This window comes from Zootoca vivipara, chromosome 8 (assembly GCF_965207765.1).
Source record: "Zootoca vivipara chromosome 8, rZooViv2.hap1.1, whole genome shotgun sequence".
Classification (NCBI taxonomy): domain Eukaryota; kingdom Metazoa; phylum Chordata; class Lepidosauria; order Squamata; family Lacertidae; genus Zootoca; species Zootoca vivipara.
Window position 1 is genome coordinate 21,468,392 of NC_142591.1, and position 27,377 is coordinate 21,495,768.

Below are 27,377 nucleotides of genomic sequence, written 5' to 3' on the forward strand. Positions count from 1 at the left end.
TAATAGGAGATAATCTTTATTTACTTCATGGGTTCCCAGGGCCATCCCCCCCCCCCGGCAGTTTACCAGCAACTGTGGTCCTGTCAACAGTGGTTTACAATATATAAAATAGCATATACTTCTAAGAATTGTAATTTTAAAGGCAAGCAGAAACCAAGAGCAATCTGGGTAGGCAATCCATGAGTGTCTTACCTGTAGGTTAGGAAGATCTGAGGTTGAAGATGCCTGTTCAAGTAAACAAAAGAAGAAACCGTTCTTAAGTCATATATTGTGCTAACCCAGGAAATTCTCCTAAGGGTTAGCAGTTGTCAAGTGACAAAGCTTTATTAATAGGAGTTTGTTTGTTTGTTTGTTTTTGTTTGTTTATTGCATATAGCACCTTTCTGCCAGTTGTAAACCCAAGATGGTTTATAGTATTAAAATCCTAAACAAAGAAATGGCATAAAATATACAGTAGATCAATTGTGTCCTTTTCATGCTGACTACAGGCAACCCTCAGTTTGCGCATTATGGGTCATTGTGCGCATCCGTGAAATTGCACGTAATTGAAAAAAACCTGGCCCCGTTCCACCCCTGCTTCGCCATGCCTTCGCTCTGCCCTTTTAGTGACGTCTTTTATGACGTTTCTGTGTCACTTCCAGGTTTGGCGCAGTGCGCATATAAACAGTTGAACACATATTGAACATGCATAAATGGGCATTTGCCTGTATTGACGTAAGCTGCTAGGCCTGGGCTTCCTTCTGTCTTAGCTCAGGACCTGCAGGGTGCTGAATAGTCTCTGGGAAGGTGGAGTTAGACTGACCCCAACAGTTTGGCCAGTCCATTGATACGCCTGTCAGGAGCTGATGAAATCTGCTGCCTGGCCTAGACTTCTTCCCTTTATGGGGATGTTATGAAGGTGTCTAATGTCCTTGTAGCCCCGATCTGTTCACCAGACTTCAGCAGCAAGGCTAGCTCCTTTCTGGAAACATAAGAATTCCAGGTTCAAGGCATACTGATTATGGTTTGTGAATGGAAGCCTGTGGTGGCATAGTAAATAGGCAGCAGCCTCATATTCTTTACATGCTGGCATTTGAAATAGAGAGATACAGTGCAGAATTATAAGCAAAGAAAATGAAAGGAGCAACTTTTCTCTCCTACAGATCAATCACAAATATCCAGAAAGACGGCTGTTAGTGGCAGAGTCCTGTGGAGCATTAGCACCTTATCTTCCTGTAAGTGTTCTGTTTGCAGTTAATATTTATCTAAATTTAAGACTCATTGAAAAGGTTTAAATGGTGGCCAGATTCCGAAGAGTCACTTAGTACAACCCCCCCTTCCTAATTTTTACTGGCCCACCATGTTTGTGTTTTGGAGCAGCACAACACCATGTCATATCACCAACTGCTTTTGAAGCTCCTATTCAAAAATAGTTTAGCCGTATGGCATCTTAGACTGCTAGTCTAGAACAAGAAGTCTAAAGACCTAGGGAAAGGAATAAATCCATTTTGGATCCTGGCCAACTACTTCAGTTGTAGCAATTGGTAATGTTCACATAGAACAAAGCAATGTGGCTTTTTGGGAAACAATATGTGCAGAACAAATCCCAACCAATGTTTCCCCCCATGTATTCTAAATGCATATACAGTGGTACCTTGGTTTATGAACACTATTGGTTCCGGAAGTCTGTTCATAAACTGAAGCGTTCATAAACTGAAGCGAACTTTCCCATTGAAAGTAATGGAAAGTGGATTAATCCATTCCAGACGGGTCCGCGGAGTACTCAACCTGAAGCGTACTTAACCCGAAGCATGGGTGTAATTGGTTCCGGAAGTCTGTTCATATACTGAAGCATTATAAACTGAAGCGAACTTTCCCATTGAAAGTAATGGAAAGTGAATTAATCCGTTCCAGATGGGTCCGCGGCGTTCGTAAAACGAAAATTTGTAAACCGAGGTGTTCATAAACCGAGGTTCCACTGTATTGGATTTTTTGCAGGTTTAGGCCTAAAATGGCTTATTCTACCAGATAATTTTGCCATCAAGATTAGCTGCCATCACTCTCTTCATAATAAACTATGAAAGATAGCATAGATGTATATGATATTATTGGTCTTACGTTTCCAAGTAATTCCAGCAAATACTAATTTCCTCTTTCAGAAAGAGATTCGAAGTTCGTTGGTACTTTCCATGTTACAGCAGATGTTGATGGAAGATAAGACAGATCTGGTACGAGAAGCTGTGATCAAAAGCCTTGGGATCATCATGGGGTACATTGATGATCCAGACAAATACCAACAGGTATTGTATCTGATAATAATACATGACAGGACAGTTGCTAGATCATGTAATTATGAACAAGGTCTGAAAAATCACAAGGAAGTATTTGCCCGAACTAATACCCCCAAAATACTCTGGGCTATTTTTAACATCATCAGCATTTTGAGATGTGATCTAAGTTTTGGGCTCTGAAAATATGTTGTTGTGTTTTAGCAAAAAGAGAGCAAGCTGGCAGAAGAGTGAGGGAACATTCTGTAAAATCACTGAAGAATTTTCATTATTTTGACTGTGAACTGGTGTTCAAAGATCTGCTGTAGTTTTTTAATTGTAATACCTATAGGTACCTTGGCTGCTTATGCAAATGTTTAAGGAATTATCCAGTTTTATAGTTCACCTAACTTTTCTGCATGCTCATTTAACTTTAACAGATTTAGCCCCCTGACACTAATGGTGTTGCAGCATCTACTCCAAATATTTTTGGAACTTTTTGAATTAACTTGAACCACTGGAAACGCCTTTCATCAAATTCAAGATAGACACTTGCTTATCTTGAGGATGCCTGGAATGCTTAAGCAAAGTAAACTTAACTCTCCTAAATGGTCTGTTTCTTTATTACCAGGGTTTTGAACTACTACTTTCAGCATTGGGTGATCCTTCAGAACGAGTAGTTGGTGCAACTCATCAGGTGTTTTTACCTGCCTATGCTGCCTGGACCACAGAACTAGGAAATTTGCAGTCTCATCTTATACCTACATTGCTTAGTAAAATTGAAAAACTACTCAGGGTAAATATTAAAGGTGTCTCATACTCACCATTTTTTGTCCCTCTTGAATAGGCAAAGATACAGCTCATAAAAATATTCTAATCTCCCCCCGCCCTACTTATAAGAATTGGTAACATTCAACACCATCACAACTGGTTGTTTGGACTATTCTGCAAATCACTTTTTTATAATGTTCATGTTGCCATGTCCTTTAAAGGGCATTTTATCTACAGTGTTAACTTGCTGCTACTACTATGTATGTCTAGAGTTTGATCATCTGGTTGCTTGCTGATGATTGTCTTTTGCTGTATGTTTTGCTATCTATAAAGAAATGCTGGAATTCTTAAACTTTTGAAAGTGTTTTTCCCTCTGCTGTCTTGGTTATTCATATGAAGAGTCTGAATATGTTGCACGTTTCTAGGACATTTTTTCAGATTTTCACATTGGAAGTTCATTCTTCTCTCTCTCTCTAGTAAGCTGACTCATGCCAGTTGCTGTGAGATTAGGAGTCTGTAGTAGAACTGGGATGCTGTATGAGAAATAACAGTGGGCACAACCCAAAGTTAAGCACTTTTAAGTCCAACTGAGTCAGGGGTGCAGACTTGAATAAAAAAAAATGGGGCAGAGCAGGTAAGCCCCACCCTACATAATCAGTCACATGATGTGGTGCATGCACACTGTTTGAATGGCAATGCCCATCAACTTGGGGGGGACTTGGCCCCCTCAAATACATTATGGTGGGCAAAGCCCCCACAGCCCCTAGGAGTTGGCTCCAATGGACTGAGTTAAGTACATACTTGAATCATTCTTATGGGGATCATTGAGATTTGAGGTGGTTAACTTTGTCTTGGATTGTACCCACAGTGTTTTGCTTCATTTAGTCTTTCATGGTTTGAACTGAAGGCACATTGGTGCAGCAACCTTGCTGAATCTAAACTTCTCTGGCTCTCTAGAGTCAAACTAGGAGATCATGTGAGACCTTTTGTTCCACCTTGAAGAAAGGCGATTATAAATGTTACGAATGCATCGGGCCGATAGTTGGGTTTTTGGAGAAGAACCTGATACAAAACCCCTTTGCCTTCCTAGTCTCTCTCTGATAGATTCTCGTTAATGGCTTTTTAATTATTCAGAAGCTCGTTTTGAATGGATAAGTACCTTGATAGCAAAGGAGCGAGATTTTCACCTGGATTCCCTGTTTGCCTTTCAGGAAGGCGAGCATGGACTTGATGAACACAAGCTGCACATGTATCTTTCTGCTTTGCAGTCCTTGATTCCTTCGCTTTTTGCACTAGTGCTACAGAACGCACCTTTTACAAGCAAAGCTAAGCTTCAGGGTGAAATTCCACAGATTGAAGGTAACTTCTTGATCATCCTCTGTGAGGGTTTATTTTGAAATAGGGTCAAATTTATTTTCATTTCACATCAACTGTAAAATAATATTCCATAGAAATGCCGTGCAGGTGAACACAGTGCAGCGAGCTTGCTCTCTACGTAGCTTGAAGACTTCTGGTTCAAGAAGTCTTTGAAATGTGAACTCTTTTTTTCCACTACTACCAAAGAAAACCTATAATTCTGCATGTAGGAAGCATTATTGACACTTTAGATGAGTACTATTTATAGGGAGGTTGGTTTATTCCTATCAATTTGATGTATTCATTGCCAGCTGCAAAACCCATGTAAACACCCAGTACTGCTCCTGGTGAAGTAAAGGGCTGAATCAGACCCTTTGATTTGGCAGGTGGTGGTCATAATGCCTTCTCCTTATATATCCCCTGACCTGAGGCTCATAACTGTTTTGTATACATTATAGATAATCTTGCGCCCCAAGCAAAACACCTGCACACCCTGAAACAAAATAGAGACAACCTTCCCGACAGGCAGAATGATAAGAATAAGAATAACTCACGAGAACAAAATGAATAGGGTACCAAGGTGGGAGGGCTGCCCAAGGGTCCTATGGAACCCATGGGTGTCATGTTCTGGATCCCAGTTCTAGAATTCTAGTTTATTAGAGAATGATCCAACAACTTGTATACTAGCTATAGCCTCTAAAAACTCTTCACAGGGAAATCCATGTACAGCACATTACAGTAACCACATCTTGAAGGTAAGGATACATAACTTCCTAGGTAACAGCGTTGAGCCACAGAATTAGGATTTAGATTGGTTTAGTCCTCTTAGAATCTCTGGGACTGAGTCCCCAAATCATCTTTTACCTTATGATTTAATGGACTGTGGGGTTAGGTCTTTTCCCTACTTACTTTATTAGGTGAAAGTGCCTATAGTTAGGCATCTCGATTGCTTCTTAATTTTCATTGTGTTAATGCACAATCAGTCTTAAACTTTGACTATGGTGGTTTGTCGTTTGCTGCCAGTGACTAGATTCCCAAGGCCTGCATCGCCTCTTCAGGATGTATCCACCATAATTGGAAGCCGTGAACAATTGGCTGTGCTATTACAACTTTATGATTACCAGTTGGAACATGAGGGTACCACAGGCTGGGATACCTTGCTGTGGGTTGTCAATCAACTGTGAGTTCCTTCTGACTTTTTTCACTTGCTGATTCCTCTGAATAATTGTGTGGTGGTGAGGACCCAATGTTTTTATCAGCTTTAGCGTTTTTATTTAATGCTAAAATTTTGCAGTTACTGACAGCATACATTGTTTTAGAAATTTTGCTTTAAATGGTATAAATCAATAATTATACCTGAAGGAGCGTCTCCACCTCCATCGTTCAGCCCGGATGCTGAGGTTCAGCTCCGAGGGCCTTCTGGTGGTTCCCTCAGTGCGAGAATGAAGGCAGCTCTCTTTAGAAGTTTTAAATGTTTGATGTTTAATCGTGTTTTTAATATTCTGTTGGGAGCCGCCCAGGTCTGAATGTTGAAGGATTCATGTTTGCACTATTAAATGTATTGTGCCAAAGCCCCCCAAAATATTGGGCTTGTCAGGAAAAAAGATCAGCTTGCTTACAGTATTACAAACCTATTGTCTGAAAAGTGACTTATTTTTAACCTGATTTTTCAGGTTGCCACAACTTATAGAAATAGTTGGCAAAATCAATGTAGCCTCAACAGCCTGTGTACATGAATTCTCAAGGTTTTTCTGGCGCCTTTGCAGAACGTTTGGGAAGATCTTCACAAATACAAAGGTAAACATATTCTCATCTGGACGGAATAATGCAGAAAAGAAACAATTTATGTGTTTTATATATCAAATGGAATGTTAGGATCAAAAAGTTGCTAACATGCCAGATTAAAGGTCTGGGAAGCACTTGACAGGCATGTAGCTTACCTTTACTAAGTAGGGGTTTTCCCCCTGTTTATGCATGTTTTCGAGTGTGAGGGAGACCTTGCCCACTAAGAACATCTTAATAAATATTCATCAGAAATATATCCTCCTCAGTTTTTAAACTAATGGTTTTCTTTTACTTCATAACTATTTTTAGGTTAAACCACAGTTCCAGGAAATCTTAAGGCTGTCTGAGGAGAATGTTGGTGAGTCGTGGAGTTATTACTTTTTCTACTGTAGCCTTTAAAAAACAAAACACACTTGTAGAAATAGTCTGCACTAGCAAAAGGAAGCTCCTTGTGTAAATTTTTTGGACTGACTCTTTTTTTTATTTAAGCAATGGTTTCATAGAAGGAGTTCTGAGGAAGATCTTTGTGTCCCTCAGCATTGAATTCTTGTACACCAATGGCCAAGAAAAGGATCCCTCATTTTAGTGGGCATATTAAAAGAGTATTAAGCAACTACAAACTTATTTTGAATGACTGACACACTTATGCTTCTTATTCTTTATTTGTACGGCATGGTTTCAGATGCCACAGCAGGAAATGGAGTGCTAACAAAAGCCACGGTTCCTATTTATGCCACAGGTGTACTTACATGCTATATCCAGGTAAGCAGCTTTTGCTCGGTACTGAATAGTACGTGTCTTTGAAACACTCACGCCTAAGTGAGGATGGTTACATTGCCGTTTTAGTAAAGTTTCTTTATAAATCATAACTTCAGTCATAGCAGCATGTGAACATTGACCTGGATCCCAAGATAAGTTAAGGAAATTCCTAGAAGCAAAGTTTCCCACCCCTTTCTTCCACCTGCAGACTTATGTTCCCCACCCCTTAAAACATCTCCAGATGATCCGGGGGTTCTGCTGAAGAATGTGGGATGAGGTATGGGAGACTTGGCCATTTTAACTGAGGGGGCAACATGGAGGTCAAAACAGGAATACGTGACATTGCTATATTTGTGTGTTTAGAAATTCCTGCTGGTAGTGAGACTAGTTTGAAAGATCCCCACCCCACCCCACTGTGGAATGCACATGGTAACAAGAGTTGCATAAAAATCTCAGTCAAAATATGTGTGGTACTTGGCACAGGAGTAAACACAGCATTCAGTAGTCTGCGAGTATTTGTACATGTTAACAGAAATGAGAGGCATTTTTACCATTTTAGTAATGCCACTGTCTTCAGAGGTTTGTAAGAGTATAGTGACTCACACAAATATTGCTGTTGCCATAATCAGAACTAACGCTTTTTCTCCGGTTGCTGATCCCTGAATGATGACTTTAGTTATTCATTGCTGACAGTGGGGCAGCCAGTAGTATCTTCAGAACAAGGCATGCAGTTGATATCTGGATCCCAAAACTGAATCTCTTTTTGAGAGCTACAGGCTTAGCTTTTCAGCCAACCTTAAGATACATGTTGTAAAACTAAGATTAAAAACTTCTAAAATTTACTTTCAGGAAGAAGACCGGAAGCTTTTAGTTGGATTTTTAGAAGATGTAATGACCATGCTTTCATTATCCCATGCTCCTCTTGATAGCCTGAAAGCGTCTTTTGTGGAACTGGGGTAAAGTATGTTTTATAACTGGAATCGCCATAAAGTGGGATCAAAAGTTCCTGGATTTTTTTTATCTTAAAACAATTGCAGCAGAATGCCTAATGATGACTTTGTAGCATCTAGACAGTGCAGTCATAGTGTCAGTGTTTTGTGACATTTCCCTGGCAAAAGTGCTGGACTATTTTACTTAGTGCCAAAATAATAATAATAATTATAATATTTATACCCCACCCATCTGGCTGGGTTTCCCCAGCCACTTTGGGTGGCTTACAGCATATATAAAAGCATAGTATCAGGAAAGGAAAAAGAGACCATCCAAGGGCCAGCAAGTTTAAAATCCACATAAAGCAAGCAATAAAAGGTGTCATATATAGTGAAAAGGCAATCTCAGTAAGGGTGGCACCTACTCACTGCTAAAGAAGTCCTTTAGAGCTATCAGATAGGTCCAGATTTTTTATTCAATATGTTTACCATATTCTCTTGCCACCATCGACTCACACAATTGTGTAAGAGTGTGGATCTCATTCTCATGCACACTCTATATAGTTGTCCTATCACCAGCTTCTATCTTGGCCATCACTATCCAGCAATCAGCCTTTCTGAAGGTTTCTCTAAATGTTTGGAACCATTGTGTGTAGCGTCTCCCATAGCACAGAAGTCCATCTTTTCCGTGCTTGTTACAGTTGGTTCATTAGCCATTAACACGTTAACGCAGTGACTCACCTTGAAGCCAAAATGTTACATATTGACAAAATAATTGTGAAACAATCAGCATCCCTTTAATTTAAAAAAATCTTCTGAAACATACTTGGAGAACTGCAGTATGAGATGTACATGATTCATATATTCTGGAGCCTAATTCTGAAGCCTGTGATGAAATTATTTACATACTTTCTTCGGTGTGTAACTTAATGGAAGAAAGGGCCAGTCTCTGCTTACAACCTCAATTTAGATTGTCTGGAGAGACCAAGAGAAGGGAGGAAAGGTTTGAGTGGGAGCAAAGTGCAGGTGCTTTATTGTGGTTTAGATTGCTGACTAAAGTTATCCAATGGCTTCACAGAGAAGATGGGATTTAAGGTGAGAAGGTGGGATGGCACAGTGAGTGGAGTCATTTGAGAGCAAATGACTATTTATAGTTCAATAGTGATTGTTTTGTGTCCTCAGTGCAAACCCAGCATATCATGAGTTGCTGCTAACTGTATTGTGGTATGGAGTTGTCCATACTTCAGCACTTGTTCGGTGCACAGCTGCTAGAATGTTTGAGGTAAGTGCTTATTGAACACATCTTAGATGCTGTTTGAAGATGCCTTGTAGCATGATTTGGCAACTGGTGGCCCAAAGATCCAGACCCACAAGGATTTCTATCCCTCCCCCCCCCCCAAGCTGCCTGCTGTAGTCACTTTTTCCTTTCTCAAGGGGAGTTGTGGAAAAGAGAAGCAATAGGCAATCAGTAAGGCTTCACACAGTTTTAGTATGAGACTGCAGGCTACATTCTAACTGTGTTTGAAGTGGCATGCAACTCTTGCATACCGCCTTTTGATCAGACGCCACCGTCTTGCTTAAAATTGGATTGCACCCTTGAGATCTCTATAAATATTCATAGTATTCTGGGTACACACACACACACCCTTCCAGTTGCCTCCACCTCCAGCCTGCAGGGAAAGAAAATGGTTGAGGAAATGATTGTATTACCCTATTGTCAATGTAAAGTGACCCACAGCCAGAATGTGTTGATGCCTGGGGCTTTGTAGTGTCTAATCTGACCAGATGCCAAAAAAGTGAATGTTTTAATGTTGCATTGTATTGCTTTAAAATATTTCTAAGAGGTTGTGCACTGTGTGATGGAGCAGAATATTAATACTGTGTAATTTGGGTTTGAAAGCGTTGTAAGATTACTAGCATTCATTTATTTAAGTATTGCTGGCTTGCATCTACTTGCGAGATGTTTTCATGGTAACTGGCACAGTTAAGTTTCTTCTGTTTCTGACTTGAATATTAGTTCGGTGCATTGCATGCTTAGAAACTTGCAATTTATCCATTGGCTATATGAGACCATTTCAGTGCTGAATTCAGTGTTCAAACCAGATATTTGTTGTCAATAACCTTGTCAGATAATGAATTGAGCATTTCCTGGTAACAATAGTAAGTTGTTTCCAGTAATAAAATCTGAAATTGCCTGGATTTTGATTTAAAAATAAAACCTATGCAAACATTAAGTAGGGGAAAGAGAACATTCAATGCAGCATGTTTTTCTGGATCTACTTGCCACCATTGCTGCTCCTGGCACATAGAACATTAACTTCTGCAGTGGAGGGAGAAGCCAGGAACTGCCCTCCACTTACCATGGTTGCTTCAGCCATGCCACAACAATTACTAGCCATGGGAGGACATGCTTTCAATTTTCTTGTCTCAAGAGCCTTCCCATTTTCCTAATGGTTTAAGGTATCAACTTTATTGGGCTTAGCTTTGTTAGCTCCTTTGAGAATGCTAATAGAAAGGTGGGATATCAGTTTAATAACAATATACTTGGATGCTCTTAGGACTCTCTTAGTATCAGGTGTGTGTGTGTGTGTGTGTGTGTGTGTGTGTGTGTGTGTGTGTGTGTTTAAACAACTGTGAAGGTAGTACCACATGTTCAAAGGGGAGTTGAGGCACTCTCTGATTACAGCAAACTACTTAGTAAGTGGTGTTCAAATGCAGATTACATCACACAGATGTTTGTTTCAGTTTTTTAATGGAAAGTGATGTCTTCCTTCAGCATAGGCTCCGTTGCTTTTGCATAAGCTTCCTAACCATAAAACTGCACTGTTTCTGAGGACAACTGAAATAATGTCATCATGGAAGTTGATATACAGAAGTTAACTCTTAGAACATATATTTTTCTAACATGTGTCCACTTTTTAACTCAAGTATATACTTGAAATGCAGATAAAATGCAAATAAAAGGCGGCATCTGAGCTACTATAAACTAACATGCTGTATTTTATGTGACTCCCCCCCCCTTTTTGCTTTTTTTGTGTACATGTGTGTATGTTAACTGCCTACATTAAACTGTTTGAATAATCTTCAGCATTGACCCACATTTGGTTCTGGTTTGAACACTGTCCATATCCAGCAGGAATATGAACTTGTTATCTATGTAATAATACTCCATCAGTTGAAACCATGGGTGGGCAAAAAGCAGGCAGTGGTCTCGTGCTTGACCACCTGATGCCTGCTGGTTGCTTGGATTCTTTCAAAGAATGTTGGATTAAATAGACTTGATCCAATCTAGCAAAACACTAACAATGTCCTTAAGCAAGAGTACATACTCAAGATCACTAGACACAAATTAATTATGCCTTTAACAGTTAGAAATCCTAAAAATGCCCTCTAGTTATATAAATTGAATACACGTCAGTGGTCTGCAGGGATGCCGGTCTGTGTGCTGTGAGGGGTTTCATCATGCAGAACTGAAGTCAGCCCACCCCTGGTTTAAACCAAGCAAGAGCAAGTAAACATTTTAGCTTTCTGTCAACATGCCTTTCCTTTGCACTTTAAAATCAAAATATACATATAAAATGAAAATTTTGGATCTCAAATCTTGGTTGTATCTGATTAAGTTACATCTTTTCGCTATATGAATCTCAAACTTCTTTTCCGTTCATTTTTGCTCATGTGTCATAAGCCATGATGGGGGTTTAAAGAACCCGGAATTTTAAAACTGAATTGATCTAGGCATCCTTTGTATTCTAATAGAGCAGTGGTTCCCAACAGATGGTCCGCGGACCCCCAGGGGTCCGCAAGCTATGCCAGAGGGGTCCGCAAGATGCTATTAGAATAAAAAATATATTAAATATATTTTGTATGATAACAGATTTTTTGTTTTGGCCGCTCCCTGCATGAGCAGAGTCTAGCGCAAAACTAGAATTAGATAGAGGCAGTAGTTCTGCTGTATGCCGTTAGATGGCGCTTTACAAACACTACTGTTTTGCAAAGAGGCAGCGCGCGCATTCTACGCTCACCTCCCCAATATGCTTTGCACGCGTCGGCTTCATTTGTGCACTACTTCGCAGGTACCCTGTCTTCTCCATTCCCCTCCCTCCTCCCTGGCGCGCGCTGCCTCTTTGCAAAACAGTAGTGTTTGTAAACAAAGCATTGTTTTCGCGGAAGCTACAGTTCGCGTAGTTAAAAATGGACCGTTGGTTAAAAAGTGGTTCGTTAAAACGACAAAGGCCTACAGATGAAGAGGAAGATAATGCATTTGATGTTCAAGCAAGTAAGTCAGTGACTCTCGAAACGATCTTGTCAGTGTCCATTGAACCTAAATCATCGGCATCCCTTGAACCTAACCCTTCCAAGATCAGTGTTAAGCTTACTGGAAAAATTAGAAAATATAACTCTGATTACTTGGATGGAGTACTCTGTTGTAACTGTAAAAAACGTATAATTATAAAATATAAAAAGACTCTTAATTTGGCTCTCACTTTTTAATTTTAGGATTAGGAATTAATGGGGGTCCTTGTCACAATAGCGGCTCGATGAGGGGTCCTCGAGAAAATTTTGTTGGGAACCCCTGTAATAGAGAATATATATTACACGACCCATAGAAAGTCTAGACAATATCTATCTTATTATCATAGGGTTGCAGTAATACTTCAGCAAGTCAGTGGTCTGTTTATTCATTTCTAAACAGCCGTATCAACTCATATTTGATGTCCTTTCCTGGAGACTGAATTATGGAAGCCCACTAGTTCTCACTGTGACTAACCATGGAACATTCCATGCTAACCACGAGAAGCTGGCTGGCTTTGTTAGATCTTCCCATTAGTTTGCCACTTTAACATTGAATATATTAAATAGATCAATAGCTTCCAGTTTGGAATTTGTAAAAAAAAAACTTGTCAGTGCCTCAGTGACTGCCACACATTCATGAATTATTTTTAGGTTGCCAGCAATATTAATTAATAAAACCTCTTACACACCCTTTACTATAAAGGCCCAGGGAAGGTTACAAAAATAAAATATGCCACGATGAAACAAATAAAACAGTTCAGTGTAGAAAGCAATTATAAACAAACCAATACAGATATTTTTTTTAAAAATCCACACACCAAAACAGTTTAACATGGTTCCAAAACAGATGCAGACTGGGATAGGAAACAATCTAGTGCCAGGAGTTTGTGGAGCCATCACTTCATTTTCGCTTTTGAAAATAATAGCAGGTCCACTGGAAAGCAGGTCCACTGGAAAGTTGAGAAGCCACTGTTGGAATTCAATTGTTAAAGGCTTCTAATGGTAGTACACTGTTGTGTTTACTAGCCCCTTACTATAAGTATACCCTGCCCTTCAGATAATGGAATGAACACCAGCTACTCTGGAATGAACACCAGCTACTCATAATGGAATGAACACCAGCTACTCATTATCTTTTGTACTTATTGGTCACATGGAGTCAGTTACATAAATCTTCACTGAATGTGACCACACACACACACAAACACACACACACACACACACACACACACACTTAGCTTACATACATGGGTAGGAGTCGAAAAAGACAACCAGAATGGTTGCCTAAGTCCATTTAAGTTGCAATACTAATGGTCCAAATGCCGTCAGGTTTTTGTTCCTTTTTTAACAGCTCCACACTTTGTCTAGTTTCTACTGCCTTGCTTGGGCCACTTGCGCTTTCATCATGCCTTCTGAACATTTGCATATAAATATTTTAAAGGGCACTTTTAGCTTAGTAGTATTTGCTTCTAATTTTGGTTTGCTTTTTGTGTTTTTCTTCCTCTTGGTTGTGCTGTTCTTCCCATGATACTGTGCTCACTCTTTCCGTGCATCACCTGTGATACCCCTCTGCTCTACCCACTCAGCTGTTGGTGAAGGGGGTACATGAAACTCTGGTAGCTCAGAGAGTTGTTCCTGCTCTCATTACTCTCTCCAGTGACCCTGAAATGTAAGTTTCCCGACTGTCTTGATACAACTAGCGTCCCTCTTCCAACGGGTCAAGAAATAAACCGTCAGGGTATATATATATGATAACAAAACCATAGAACATATTTAAAACAAACAAACAAATGGTCACTTTGCTCTTTAGGGAAAAAAATCTCCTTCCAAAAATAAAGTTTCATTTGGGCTGGTGAAATTATTGCAATAATTGGAAAACAAATAGTGCAACTTGGGTGCAGGCAACTTTCAGTGGCCTGACATGTGCCAAGTGCCACCTTGTTGATGTTTGTTTCTTCGGTGCTGAAGAGGGATGCTACTCTCACTAACACATTATTGCCAGTAAATGCTGAAGCATGAGCAGAGTCCTTAACAGTGTTAATGCCCTTGTGTGGGTGACTAAACTCAGAAAGGCCAGTGAGTCTGCCTGCCCATCCTCAGTCACAGCTAACTTAGTTATCCTTCCAGTTTAAAATCATTTTTATTGCATGTTGACTGGTTTACAGCTGACTCTCCGAGGCATGAGTGAAGCCTTAGTTGACAAGCGGGTTGCACCGGCCCTTGTTACCTTGTCCAGTGATCCTGAATTGTGAGTTTCTGACTGTGACCTGTCTGTCTGTCTCGTTCCTTCTTTCCCCCCACACCCTACTTTGAGCATTTTACTGGTCTATATTTTGTCATTGCTAGAAACTAATACATCTTCAAGTACTAACTATGAAATTTCATTAATTTTAATTGAAATCTGCTTTAATGTTAAAGGCTGAAGAACCCTTCTGTTTTCTTTCCTCTTAGCTCTGTAAGAATAGCCACAATTCCTGCTTTTGGTACCATCATGGAAACGGTCACCCAGAGAGAGGTAAGATGCCTGCATAATGTACTAGGGTAGCTGTTCACAGATATTGGCCACTAAACTCTGTAAGGGCTATTATAACTTTTTTCAGATTAACAAAGAGCCCGCAGCCTTAGAATGGTAGAGAAAGGATGCCCAGAGTCTTTTTAAAGTGAACCACAGAGAAAGGAAACGATACAGAAGTCAGTCCCTGCCTGCAAGCTTGCAGTCTATTAAGACAGAAACACAGAAGAGGGATAGGAGGGACAGGACTATGAGCTAATTTAGGCACCAGTTCTGAAAAGTTGCATGAGTTAGAATGGATAGGCAGCTCCTGCTCATTTTGATCATGGACCCAGTGAACTGCTACAGAGTAGGCCTGCATATTTTTACATTGAAACTGATCTCTGTAATTCTATTACTGCCTGGTATGGCACAGCCTCCAAGATGGACAAGAAAAGGCTCCAGCGAGCAGTAAGAATTGCAAAAAGGGTAATTGGTGCTAGTTTGCTTTCTATAGAGTCACTTTATGCTATCCGAGCTAGGAAGAGAGCAGAGCGAATTGTCGCAGATCCTTTGCATCCTGGTCATCATCTGTTTGATTTACTTCCATCTGGATGTCGCTACAGCAGTGTTTCTCAACCAGTGTGCCTCCAGATGTTTTGGGACTACAACTCCCATCATCCCTAGCTAGCAAGACCAGTGGTCAGGAATGATGGGAGTTGTAGTCCCAAAACATCTGAAGGCACACTGGTTGAGAAACACTGCGCTACAGGACTCTATACACAAAAACGGCTAGACACAGGAACAGTTTTTTCCTTTGTGCAATCAAATTGTTAAATTCATAGTTGTGTAGCGGAAGGGGAGGCCAGTTATGGGTGGGGTTCCTTTGCTGTGCTATTGTATTGTGTAGCAGTGTTTGTGTAAAGTACATTTACATTGCAATGTAGCCGAAGCAAAATTCCAAGTATGTTGGTTCTTGGCCAATAAATTATTATTCTATTCCATTCCATTCCATATGTCCCATAAAACTGTTTCCTATTTCTTTTGATATTTTGGAGCTCAATGGAAGCAACCAGGCAGAAAGTAATAATAATGAGGGTATAGGTGTTTATTCAAAGCATTAATCTATTCAAAGCATTAATTTTTTTTAAAGGCTAAATTTCAGGCATCATTCCCCTCCTTCTCCTCTCCCCGTCTGCCTCCTAAATTTGTTCTGGGAATTCCTCTAACCCCAGAACGATTTGGGGTGAGAGGCACACTGGGAGAGGAAATTCTGTTGCACAAGGAGAAATCTTTGCACTAGCAAGAGCATTTTGGTAGATACCATATGTATATAATATATATAAGCGCTGTTAAAACCTTTCAATCTAATTATTGAAACTGAGTTTTGAGTGGTAAAAAATTTGTAGAGTTTGCATTCTTGTAATTTTAGCTCGTTCCTGATTTTCTAAAGAAAAATATTTGAGGAAATGCAACTAAGAATTTTGTACTGACTCATACTTATATTCAGAAGCTGAGTAAGTAGTAGTAAAGTAGATTAGAATTACTAGGCTAAAGTTCAGAACAGTCTACAGTTCAGTTCAATCTAATTAATATACTCACATTTATAATGGGAATGTGATTTGAGAACAGAAATTAAACAGGGAGCATCCATGATATCAGTCAGGATGGATATTCAAATGAACACAAATTTGAAGCCGAGGTGGTTGCATGAAAGTATTGATTGTTTATGGCATCAAGATACTCATTGCAAAAGAAAACCCTGCAGCATTGGGGAGAGCTCATATTATACACAGATGTCCTCAATGGAGTGTTTTTTCTACTTAGTTTTATTTAGTTTTGCTTATCTTTTACATAAAAGTATTCATAACTTCTGTTTCATTTCTTCTTAAGCTGTTGGAAAGGGTTAAAATGCAGTTGGCCTCTTTTCTGGAAGATCCGCAATACCAAGACCAACATTCTTTACACACAGAAATCATAAAAACCTTTGGAAGAGTTGGGCCAAATGCTGAGCCAAGATTTCGCGATGAATGTAAGTTGTCATGATGGAAAACAAACCTTGATTTTTCTCGCAGTTCTGCAAATATTGTAGCTCATTCTTGTGAGTTGAAGTATTGATTATAAATTTCTTGTTGAAAATTTATTTTTCCAGTTGTTATTCCACACTTGCATAAACTCGCCTTGGTCAATAACCAACAGTCTGCAGATTCAAAAAGATTGGATATTGCTACTCATCTCTTTGAAGCCTACAGCGCTCTCTCCTGTTGTTGTATCCTTGTTTGGTTTTGAATATCGCAACAAGTCATTTAAAAGACTACTCCATTGTGCTTTGGTAATGAATCCATTTGTATGGAACTCTGAAAATATTGCAGCTAGTAAATCCAACCCTGTAGAAATCCGCAGTAGCAGTTCATCAGAATCTCTTCCTCTTCCTTTCTGCTTCTGCCCTGGAAGCACCAGTGATTGAAGCTCTCCATAGTAGAGGAAAGGAAAGAATTAGTGGTATGGCATGGGCACTTAGCAGGAGAGACAAGGAAGGAATGCTTAAGAACTGGGGTGCTAGGGCAAATAGGGAGCAGTAGGAAGGCTTGGCAGTAATGATATCCCTGTCACATATTGTGTGCCAAGCGATTAATTCTTTCTCTACTATGAGAATATTTTTAATGAATACAGTCATACCTTGGAAGTTGAATGGAATCCGTTCCCGAAGTCCGTTCAACTTCCAAAATGTTCTGAAACCAAAGAACGGCTTCTGGTTGGCTGCAGAAAGCTTCTGCAGCCAATCGGAAGCAACGCCGGACATTCAGCTTCCAAAAATCATTCGAAAACCGGAACACTCACTTCCGGGTTTTGATCATTTAGGAGACGATTTGTTCAGGAGCCAAGGCGTTCAAGATCCAATGTACGACTGTATTTAAAAATATGTGCTGGGAAGACATCAACATGAAGTGTGATATAAAAGAAGATGTCTTTATAAATGTTTGAAAAATTCCTGTACTTGTCCCTATTTGCTCTCCTCGTTGCCTGTTATCAAGTCCTCCTAAAACTATTTTGGTATTGGAAATCCATTGTGTTTGACAGTAACCATTTTCAAACTTTCTTTGTGTTTTCCCCAAGGAGACAATATACTGGCATTGAGAGAGTTAACCCTTTGAAAAGAAAACTCAGAAATTAATGTGCAGAAATCATCATACTCTTTATCTTCTAATTTTGACTGGGGCAGGTGATGGCAGGACAATAATTTTATGTTGGACCTTAACTGTTTGTCTTCTAGTTATTTCAGAGGATTTAATGGTCAATCACTTTTTACCTGGACTCAGGTGTTTACGAAATGACATGGAATCTCTCTCACCAGAACATGAGGTGAGTAATTGAAGCTGCCATTCTTGCACACCTGAGCTTTGAATAGCAAAAGAAACCTAGTGATTCATCATTCCATATTAAATAGCCAACAAAAGTAAAAATATAATCTTAAGAACTGAGGTTAATGATTTTGCATTCACAGGATGAAAACTACATCTGATGGAATATTTTCCATGTAGTCTACATGCTCTAATGCAAGGAGGCCCAACCTAATGATATAAAACATGCATATTTTCTTTTATCCCTGCCACATCAATACAAAATCTGTACCCAAAGACATTCTTTGTGCAGGGCCAACATAGCCAGGACCATAGTGAGAGCTGCCAAAGGCCAACAGAAAAGTTAATACCTAAAGTTCCTCACTTTTAATATGTAATTGCTGTCATCTATAAATCACTCCTTCTAATAGTGAAATCAGACAGTGCCAACATGAATGGAGTAAAAGGGAGCCTCTGAACAAACAAACAAGATACCAGCATTGCTTGGGAGAACACAAAGCTTTGGAGAAATACTGTACACCAAATTTTTAATGAGAAAAGCCTATGAAGGCAAAAAACTCCAAAAGCAGTGCAGCGAGGACTAAGCATACTGTACTCAGGGGCCACAGAATGATGAGCAAAGCGAAAATACTTCCGGGTTTGCGAAGTTCGTAACCCGGGTTGTTCGTAACCCGAGGTATGACTGTATTTACTCGAATGTAATGTGTGCCTTTTTTGGCCAAATTATGTCGCGAAAATTAGGGTGCGCATTAGATTTTTGATGGCGCCGGCAAATACTTTTTTGGTTTCAAGATTTTGAAAATTGAGGTGCACATTAGATTCGATGGCACATTAGATTCGTGTAAATACAGTATGGCAATACAACTTGTTAAACCAAAAGGATTTCTTTGTTAATTGAATAGACTCTTATCAGACCAAACAATGCCATTCTGTGCGTTGGGGTTTGGGGGGGGCGCATTCACACATGCGCAAAGCTGTTGCCCATGAAGCAGTTTCAAAGTTGGAAATAGTTTCTTGATATAAAAAGGGTTCTATGTCCCTGCACTAGGATCTTCAGTAATCAGACCACAGGAACACATGAAACCATGAGGTGGGACACCCATTAAATACTTCTGACATTTTGTAGAGCAGCCTAGGCATGTTGTATCCCACAACTGGAGTTGTACTGGTCATGACCTAGCAAATCTGGCACCAAAGGTGCACAGTTGCATTGGTAAAGCGCACAAGGGCAAGACGCTGAAATTAAATCCATCTGCACAACAAACCAGTGAGGACACAACTACAGGAAAGGAAAACATCTCTCACCATCAGCAGAACAGTCTTAGTCTGCTCCATAGCAACAGCCAAAAACATGCCACCCACATTATTCTGGAAACAAAATACCACAGGGAAAAAGGAGGAGAAATGGGAATGGAACACACTCCCTCAAGCAGCCGTCATAGCATGCTTGCAACAGATCAGGCACAAAATTTGGAGCGGTTGCAGCATGTAAGCATATGCCATCACTCTTCTCTTTTTAAAAGAAGAAAGATGTATGATTGCAGAATCACTAGGCCCTCAGCACTGGTTACAGTCCTACAGTGGCATGGTTTGGATGATCAGTCAAAGCTTCATCAGGGTCCAGCACTCCTCCTTTACAGAGTTTTATTATTTACATATGTACAAGACAGAGCTAAAAAGTCCATGACCGTTCAGTCCGAGTCAGAATCCGGAAGTGCCGCTCGGCAGGACTTTCTCCAGCAAAGCATCATTGGCACCCTAAATCTCCTCCTCTGCTCACGGCGCTCCCCCCCCCCCCGTGCACGCGCAACGGGGGGTGAAGGGACCACATTCCCCATCCCTCCTGAGCTGCTCAGTTGCTTCTCCCCAGGAACCTCCCCTTCCACAGTGTTGTGCTCTGATGCTCCTGACACCTCCTGTGGCTGCCTTGAGTCGGCAGCATCCCTTTCATCCTGCACCATCCTGCTGGGCTCATCCCTGTCCGAGAGCCCTGGCACCATCCTGCCGGGCTCTCCGCTGACCTCTGATGGTGGTCCCCTGACACTCATACAGTAGTGCATTCTGAGAGCCCCGCATTCCAGGAGTTCAGTGAGCTGTACTTGACAGTAGGAAAGTTGCTAGGACTTCCTATTTTGGAAAGTGCAAAGCAGCTGTGAATGCACTCAATCTGGGCTTTGTAGCAGATACTCACATCTTATACAGATATTTCTCAGAAAGCTAATGATACACATAAAGCTGATGGACTATGTAAAAGAGCAACTGCAGAAAAAGCATGCATTGGACTCAGGCACAGATAAGACCCAGACTTCTGTAGCGTTAGCAACGTGTTTCTTCACACCATGGCCCAGAGCTTTTATTATTATTATTACATAGAACTTGCATTTCACCTCAGCTTTAGTGTGTGTCTATTCATATATTCAACTAAGAGTCCAGAAATAAAAAATGTGCATGCTGGCCTTAGTTTGCCGACCCATGGCATAGATTAATCCCTGTTGAACACACTAACCTCAGACCGGCCCACCAGCATGGGCAATGCCTGAGCCAGAAATAGTCAGTGCCTGCTTCTTAGCTTAAATAAACGAATAACACTTAAAATTAGTAGTGGATAACCATGTTGTTCCATAGGAGTTGGAATTAAAAACATACAGTAGGGCAATATTAGGAATCAACTGGAATATCACAGGATAGGGAGCAAACTAAAGTTATACAAACCAAATAACCAGGATGCGTGTTGAGCTTCCTTTAGGCATGCCAGGTTCTGAGATCTTTATTCTAGCTTTTCACTCTCTGCTTTAGTACAGAAGGGTATTCTTTCCTGTTTGTGTTTTTCCTCAGAATGGAATGATACCTGTATATGTGTACATATTAATGCCAGAGTTTCCATGACACATTATCGCTAAGTGAAATAGTGCATCACAATTAAACCTCACTAGCTGTGATCACAAAGTAAAAGGTATATTAAGACACTCTTTCAGTGATTATTGACTTTGATGTCCTGCAAACATTGCAGTCTTCAAGTATTACTTAAAATGTGAGGTAAGTAAAAGTTTTATCGCTTATCTGGTTTCCTCTTCATTCACAGAACATATACAGTCATACCTCAGGATACGTCCGCTGCGAGTTGCGTCTTTTCAGGTTACGGACACACCGAACCCGGAAGTCCCGGAACGGGTTACTTCTGGGTTCGGTGCGTTCGTGACCTACACGCATGTGCAGAAGCGCTAAATCGCACTTTGCACATGCACAGAAGCGCCGCATCACATCACGCGCATGAGCAGATGCGGCACTTCACGTTGCGGCCTTTTCATGTTGCGAACGGGCCGCCAGAACAGATCCCATTCGCAACATGAGGTACCACTGTATAGTCGTTACCCAGAAGTATATTTAAAACAGTGTATGTTCAAACTGCAACATTGTTCTGCCCTTTGTCCTAGGTTATTTTAAGCTCCATGATAAAGGAGTGTGAACAGAAAGTGGAAAATAGGAGTGTCCAAGAACCACAAGGGTAAGGCGTTGGTTTATCACAAGTTAGCATCTACCTTCATTGTGTAAACAACATTAATCAATTGTAACTAGGTTGAAATACCAGGTTTTCGGCCTAACAAGTTTGCTTTAATTTTAAAATAAAGCACCAACAGCACTTCTGCTACTTTCTGCAAAAGTCCAGCAAGAATAGTTAGAAACCCCACTTGCTTCCTTCTTCATGTAGGAAATGAGAGGTGGATCCTTTTCCTCCTTCCTGTGTTTTTTTTGTTTGTTTGTTTTGTTTTGTTTTTTGCAAAAGCCAGCAGGAAAATGCAGTGGGCACATTCTCCAAAACCCAGCTCATTTTTATTTTTTTCAAAAAAGGGGGGGCAGGAAAGGTAAGGTGGTTTTGCACCGAAGTTGGGGCTTTTGCAGAAAGCAAGAAAGCATCACCTGCGCCTTGCGTCCTATTGCAGCAACCGAATGTGACAAGAAGAAACTTTTTTATTCTCTGCCCTACATGTAGAAAAGAAGCTGTAGGTTTTTTCACCCTGTTATGTTTTTCTTGCTGGAGGCAGCAATAAAACAAAGTTGACACTTCTTGCTAAAGTTCAACTCATGATGGGAACGAAAACAAGAGCAGTATTCAGTGAATGCTACCCATGAGCACAAGGATTTCTCACTGCACAACGGGCCTTCCCCCCCCCCCTGCGTGCATGACTTGCGCCCTACACAAATGTGCTCCAGAGGCTTGGAAAAACCTCTATAACACATTTGGGCGTATGCAAGGAGAGGGTGTGAATGTTCCATTGTGCAAGTAGAAATGCTTGTGCTGACAGAATGTTCACTTAGCGCTGTGGTCTAAACCACTGAGCTTCTTGGGCTTGCCGATCATAAGGTCGGCGTTTTGAAACCGTGCGGCGGTGGTGAGCTCCCGTTGCTCTGTCCCAGCTCCTGCCAACCTAGCAGTTCGAAAGCACAACAGTGCAAGTAGATAAATAGGTACCACTGCGGCGTGAAGGTAAACGGCATTTACATGCGCTCTGATTTCCATCATGGTGTTCCATTGTGCCAAAAGTGGTTTAGTCATGCTGGCCACATGACCCAGAAAGCTGTCTGTGGATTAATGCCTGCTCCCTCGGTCTGAAAGCGACATCAGCGCTGCAACCCCATAGTTGCCTTTGACTGGGCTTAATCGCCCAGGGGTCTTTTACCTTTTACCTTACAACCCCATATATTTCATCTACAGATATAGCAGAGAAGGAAGGACAGGTGACTCCCATCCTTTCTCATTACCTTTTTGCTTCTGCCTTCTGGAAAATCCCGATTGAAGGGAAAGAGACAACCCAAGCTTTTATTTGTGGAGAGCTGGGGGTGCAGGGAAGGGGGGAATGATTACTCTCCTTTTTCACTGGGATAGTGTAAGAAGACAGTAAAAGGAGGGCTCCTTGTACCTTTCTCAGAATCCATCACAAGGGCAAACCCTGAGGGAAATCCCAAGAATCAGGCCTAGGCTAATGATAAGTGGAAATGATTATGATATTGGGCAACAGCTGGCAGTTGTACCATCCTGCAAATATCTATACATATAAACATATTTCCACACAAATAGCTTTATTGTTGGATTGAATGGCCTTTCCCCGACAAACCAAATTAATTAGATTTCTAATTACCTTGCCATTGTTACGTTAATGGGGCTGCGACACTTAAAATTTAGGTAGCTGGAAATAAAAATTAATGGTTCAATTTAAATGTTAACTACCACTAGCATAACAGGGATATTCAATATGGAAGGAAAGGTTTTGTTTTTCTCCTTCCCCCCAATTCTTTTAAATAGCACCTGGAATGGAAACAAAAATTCCAAGTATATTTACACTTCAAACCACTTCTGTTTCTTCTTTTTTTAATCTTCTTCAATCCATGCATGCTTTTGCTTCCCTCCTTTTTCTCTTAGCCTGGATTCGAGGACAGGCAGGTACACTTAAGATCATGGGCTGCCAGCCCTCTTAACTTTGAGGAGATTTAGTTGGTGGGTGGGGTTTTGCTTGATACTTGCTCAGAGTTTTGAAAGCCATTGTTGTAAATGGTTTTACTTTTTAACAACAGCCTCTTGAACTTACTTACAGAACCCGTGGAGCTGCCTTAGACCAGGTCAGGTTCTTGGTCCCTCTAACCCCGTACTATTATGTTTGACAGCAAGGTTCTGTAGCTGTGTCATCTCGGGTGATTTTAACTGATGGGTTAACTTACTTTTCCTTTCACTCCCCCTTAGCTCTATGTCAATTGCATCAAGCCTCGTGAGTGAAGACACAAAGACCAAGTTTCTGAACAAAATGGGCCAGTTGACCACTTCAGGTGCCATGCTGGCCAACGTATTCCAGAGGAAGAAATAAATTAGAAAAGGACGTCCTTGTAAACACTGAAGAGACCTCATTTAAGACTGGTTCCGTGTACTTGAAGTACTTGCCTTTTTATTTCCCCGTCTTACGTTCTTGTAGTATAATTTTACTCTAACCAACAAAGATATTTGCACTGCTCTTGAATATTGCTACGTATCTGTTAATTTTGGGTTAAATGTGGTTGATTATAAAACTAAATTAAGTCTGTATCAAGTCCCTGTTCTGTGTTCTCGTCTTTCCAGCATATATATATGGTTTATATATATATATAAAAATTGGGGATTTTTTTTATTTCCTGATGGGTTCTCGGCTGATATCTGTATTATACATCAAACTGTTATGGTGGTACTTAAAATAATGTAAATCTGAAGTCACGGTCATGAAGTAATAAAAGTGGAGATTACTTATGTATTTAAGTTATAAGAAGATAATGTGCAGAATTTTTTAATGTTTCTAAAATGAAAGGCAAGAGCCACCAGCACCAGTCTGATTCCTGGATTGTTTTTTGTAAGTTATTGTATATTTGAATTACAGAGTTAGAGATTATAATGTATAACAGAACTGCTTGCACTACAAGTCTCAAAAGAGGACCAGATTATTCTAGAACTGATGGATAAACCAAATTTTTGAGATAAATCTTGTGCACGTATTGGCATTTTTTAATGTGTGTGAAGCAGCTTAGTTATTAGCTGCCCTGCTTTAGACAGCACATCCCAATGAGCAGAGGCAGGGGGTGGGTGGGTGAATATTATTCCAGTGCAGTCCTAATCATGTTTACTGATTTCAATGGGGCTTCCTTCCAGCACAGGGTGTGTATAGTATTGCAGCCTGAAGTGCGATGCTGCCGTGCAAAAACATTTTATCTGCATAGATGCTCCCCACAACAATGCTATGTTCCCCTCCCCCCCGTACCACCCTATAAGTGTACAGTGTCTATGTGCCAGAGCAACACCCACCTTGGCTACTGATGCCACATGTGCTATGGACATAAATTGAGCAGGGCATGGGGTCAGCACCTTCTCCAGTGGGATGCTAGATATGTCGAGTGGCTACATGGATGTGTCCTTTTCCCTTGGCTAGTATCTCATTTAAGTCAGGCCTTAGGGTTTGCAGGGCGGCAGCATTCAAAGAGCACGTTGTATTTGATCGACTACGTACTCATAGCAGCACTCCAGCGACTAAAAGCAATAACTTGTTTCGCCTTCGACACTAATTTAAGTTGTGAGATTGTTGATGCAATGTAACCTTAAAGGGTCTTTTGAATTATGTAAATTTAATGTTGATAATGTACTGCGTGGTTTCTATCCCAGTAGCTGCCCCTGTGCTAAGGAGTGGTTCGTGGATCGAGCAAAGCCTTCCATCAGCTGGAACGGGAATCAAGCTGACCTTCGGTGATTCCCCCTCCCTTGTATGCCATTTCTCTGGTCGTGCCGGAGGACCTCCCACCCCCTCTAGCACAGATTTCGGATGGGGATGCGGATTTGCCAACGATTGCCTTGATTCCTTCTCCACTGACTAAACACTCCATGGGATCAGAGAGCCTTTTGTCAGCACCAATGGGATCCAACCCTGCATATTTCTTGAGAACTGTTTGCAAACATTATCAATAATTTTGAATGCTGACTTCTACCACAGTTTTTTATCATTGAGTATGTAACAGTTGCCGCACCCTTGCAGCATACTTGTGCAGTAAATTGGGCCAGCAGCCATGATTTGTCTGAGGCCTCACAGGGTTTCATGGCTGTGTGGAGATGTGCTCTGAATGCAAAATTGTCGTCACTGCATCTTTATCTTCTTAAAGCTCTGGCATGCGTCTTTACAGAGCTACAAAGGTAGAGGTCAACATTCCCGTTTAACTATTGCTGTGTTATGTAAGCTCTGGTTTTGTGAAATGGGAAAGGGGTGTTAAACTTGATTGGTGTCGTTGGGTGCAGGCCCAATTCCTCTGCTATTTCTTTGCAAAGAGATAGAACTCTATATGTAGGAGTCACTAGCCCAGGAATCTCACTCTGGCATTAAGCCTAGCAAATGGGCTCAAGCCTTGCCAAGCCCCGGTCACATCCCCTGCATGTTCTGCAATAAGAAATGTGGAGACTGTTTGGTGGAAGATCTGTGAGACCATTACTTTCAGCAATCCCTGCAATCCCTATTCAGAGCGCTGGCAAAGAGAGTGAAGGGGGCATCAGCTTTAGGCCTCCCAGAACTCCCATTGTATCCGACTGGGTGGGGGCGGTATGTTTATCTTTTTCAGATCCTTGTCATATCTGTAACAAAGGACCTGTTTTGCAGACACCGCAGCTTTCATTTTTTGAATTGTATACACTGACATTTTGACAAATTCCCCATTTCGGTTACTGCCAGGTGTGCTAATTCTGTTGCAAGTTGTTGTCTTAACAGACTGTCTGATTATGAAATGTTGGAGACATTCCTGAGGAATTGGAAGTGGCTGTGTCTCTTGTCCTTTCTTGAGTTAAATAAAATGTTTTGCATACCTCTTTTGTATGTCTGTTTAAGGATTTCCAGGTAACCTGTTTAGTTTTGGTTAAAATAATTTCAGTGATTCATACTTGATCTAACATACAGTATCGTGCTTTATACAGCTTAGCTCATTGAACTTGATACCACTTCTGTATTTTTGATGAATGTGGTCAATGAACTTGTGCAACACACCCTTGAAGCACTCCCTTCATGGGCGCTAATTGTCCAATCCCATTAACTGAAGCCCTCTTAACTGTTCAACTGCTGCCCTGCAGTAAAAACCATATACAGATTGCTATCGTGCATGGCAGGATCTTCTGCACTACAAATAATTTTGGTCAGCCAGTAATATTTCTGCTGCCAGATGAACTCTTGCTGTATTAGGCAAAATATTGCAGACATTCTCAGTCCTAGAAGTCTTCCAACAATTGGCAGCATTGTGGCAAACAGGATCTTATACCCCAGAAAAGTGAGCTCTGCTTTATATGCATTTTAATATGTGTGTCTAGCGTTAAGCTCATGCCCTAGTTTATCACAGTGGTCAGGGAGGTCTTAAAAATTGCACATACTATTTACAGGGATGCATAATTAAATCAAAAGTAATGCTTGATTGAAAACAACTTGGGGGTAGTAAAGAATGCAGCACATGCAGCGTTACAAAGGTGGTGGACTAAACCCATAAAGCTTCCATCAGAGCATCGCCCCGTGCATGCCGTCTGATTCGTTTTAAAAGAAAGCACATTCTCCTCTAGGACGGACCCCTGCAGTTCCTGTTTTGTCTTAACTTACTGACAGTGACCTGGAATGAAGATGTAGTCCCACCAACTAATATCCCAGTAAAAATGGGCAGGGGGTTGAGATGCAGACATTTTCTTGGAGTTAGAAAGCAAGGTGTGGGGTCTTCAAGTGGGATAAAATAGGTGGTTTTCTTTCTCCAGAATCCTGACTGCTCTCTTCTCCAGCCTTCACATTTTGCTTCTTGCCATTCCATCATTTTATGAAGGGGACAACTTGATGTTTGTGGAAGATCCCACAGCTGTGCA

At 40.8% G+C, this 27,377-nt stretch overlaps 1 protein-coding gene across 4 annotated transcripts in view; it reads left to right on the forward strand.

Moving 5' to 3' along the window:
* RELCH (RAB11 binding and LisH domain, coiled-coil and HEAT repeat containing) overlaps positions 1–26,347 on the forward strand; it is a 63,770-nt gene extending 37,423 nt beyond the window's left edge. For 2 of the 4 annotated variants that reach the window (XM_035124817.3, XM_088676210.1), the window contains 17 exons: positions 1,143–1,214; positions 2,139–2,279; positions 2,878–3,042; positions 4,229–4,376; positions 5,397–5,553; positions 6,047–6,170; positions 6,468–6,516; positions 6,841–6,920; positions 7,767–7,873; positions 9,029–9,128; positions 13,726–13,808; positions 14,591–14,654; positions 16,524–16,662; positions 16,783–16,899; positions 17,905–17,993; positions 21,427–21,497; positions 23,730–26,347. In XM_035124817.3, coding sequence (XP_034980708.3) covers positions 1,143–1,214; positions 2,139–2,279; positions 2,878–3,042; positions 4,229–4,376; positions 5,397–5,553; positions 6,047–6,170; positions 6,468–6,516; positions 6,841–6,920; positions 7,767–7,873; positions 9,029–9,128; positions 13,726–13,808; positions 14,591–14,654; positions 16,524–16,662; positions 16,783–16,899; positions 17,905–17,993; positions 21,427–21,497; positions 23,730–23,850 — 1,827 coding nt within the window. In that variant the 3' untranslated portion in view covers positions 23,851–26,347. Of the gene's footprint in view, positions 1–1,142; positions 1,215–2,138; positions 2,280–2,877; positions 3,043–4,228; positions 4,377–5,396; positions 5,554–6,046; positions 6,171–6,467; positions 6,517–6,840; positions 6,921–7,766; positions 7,874–9,028; positions 9,129–13,725; positions 13,809–14,304; positions 14,388–14,590; positions 14,655–16,523; positions 16,663–16,782; positions 16,900–17,904; positions 17,994–21,426; positions 21,498–23,729 lie in introns of all 4 variants that reach the window. The other 2 variants (XR_015951639.1, XM_035124818.3) reach the window with 2 other exon arrangements.
* Positions 26,348–27,377: the final 1,030 nt, after the last annotated feature.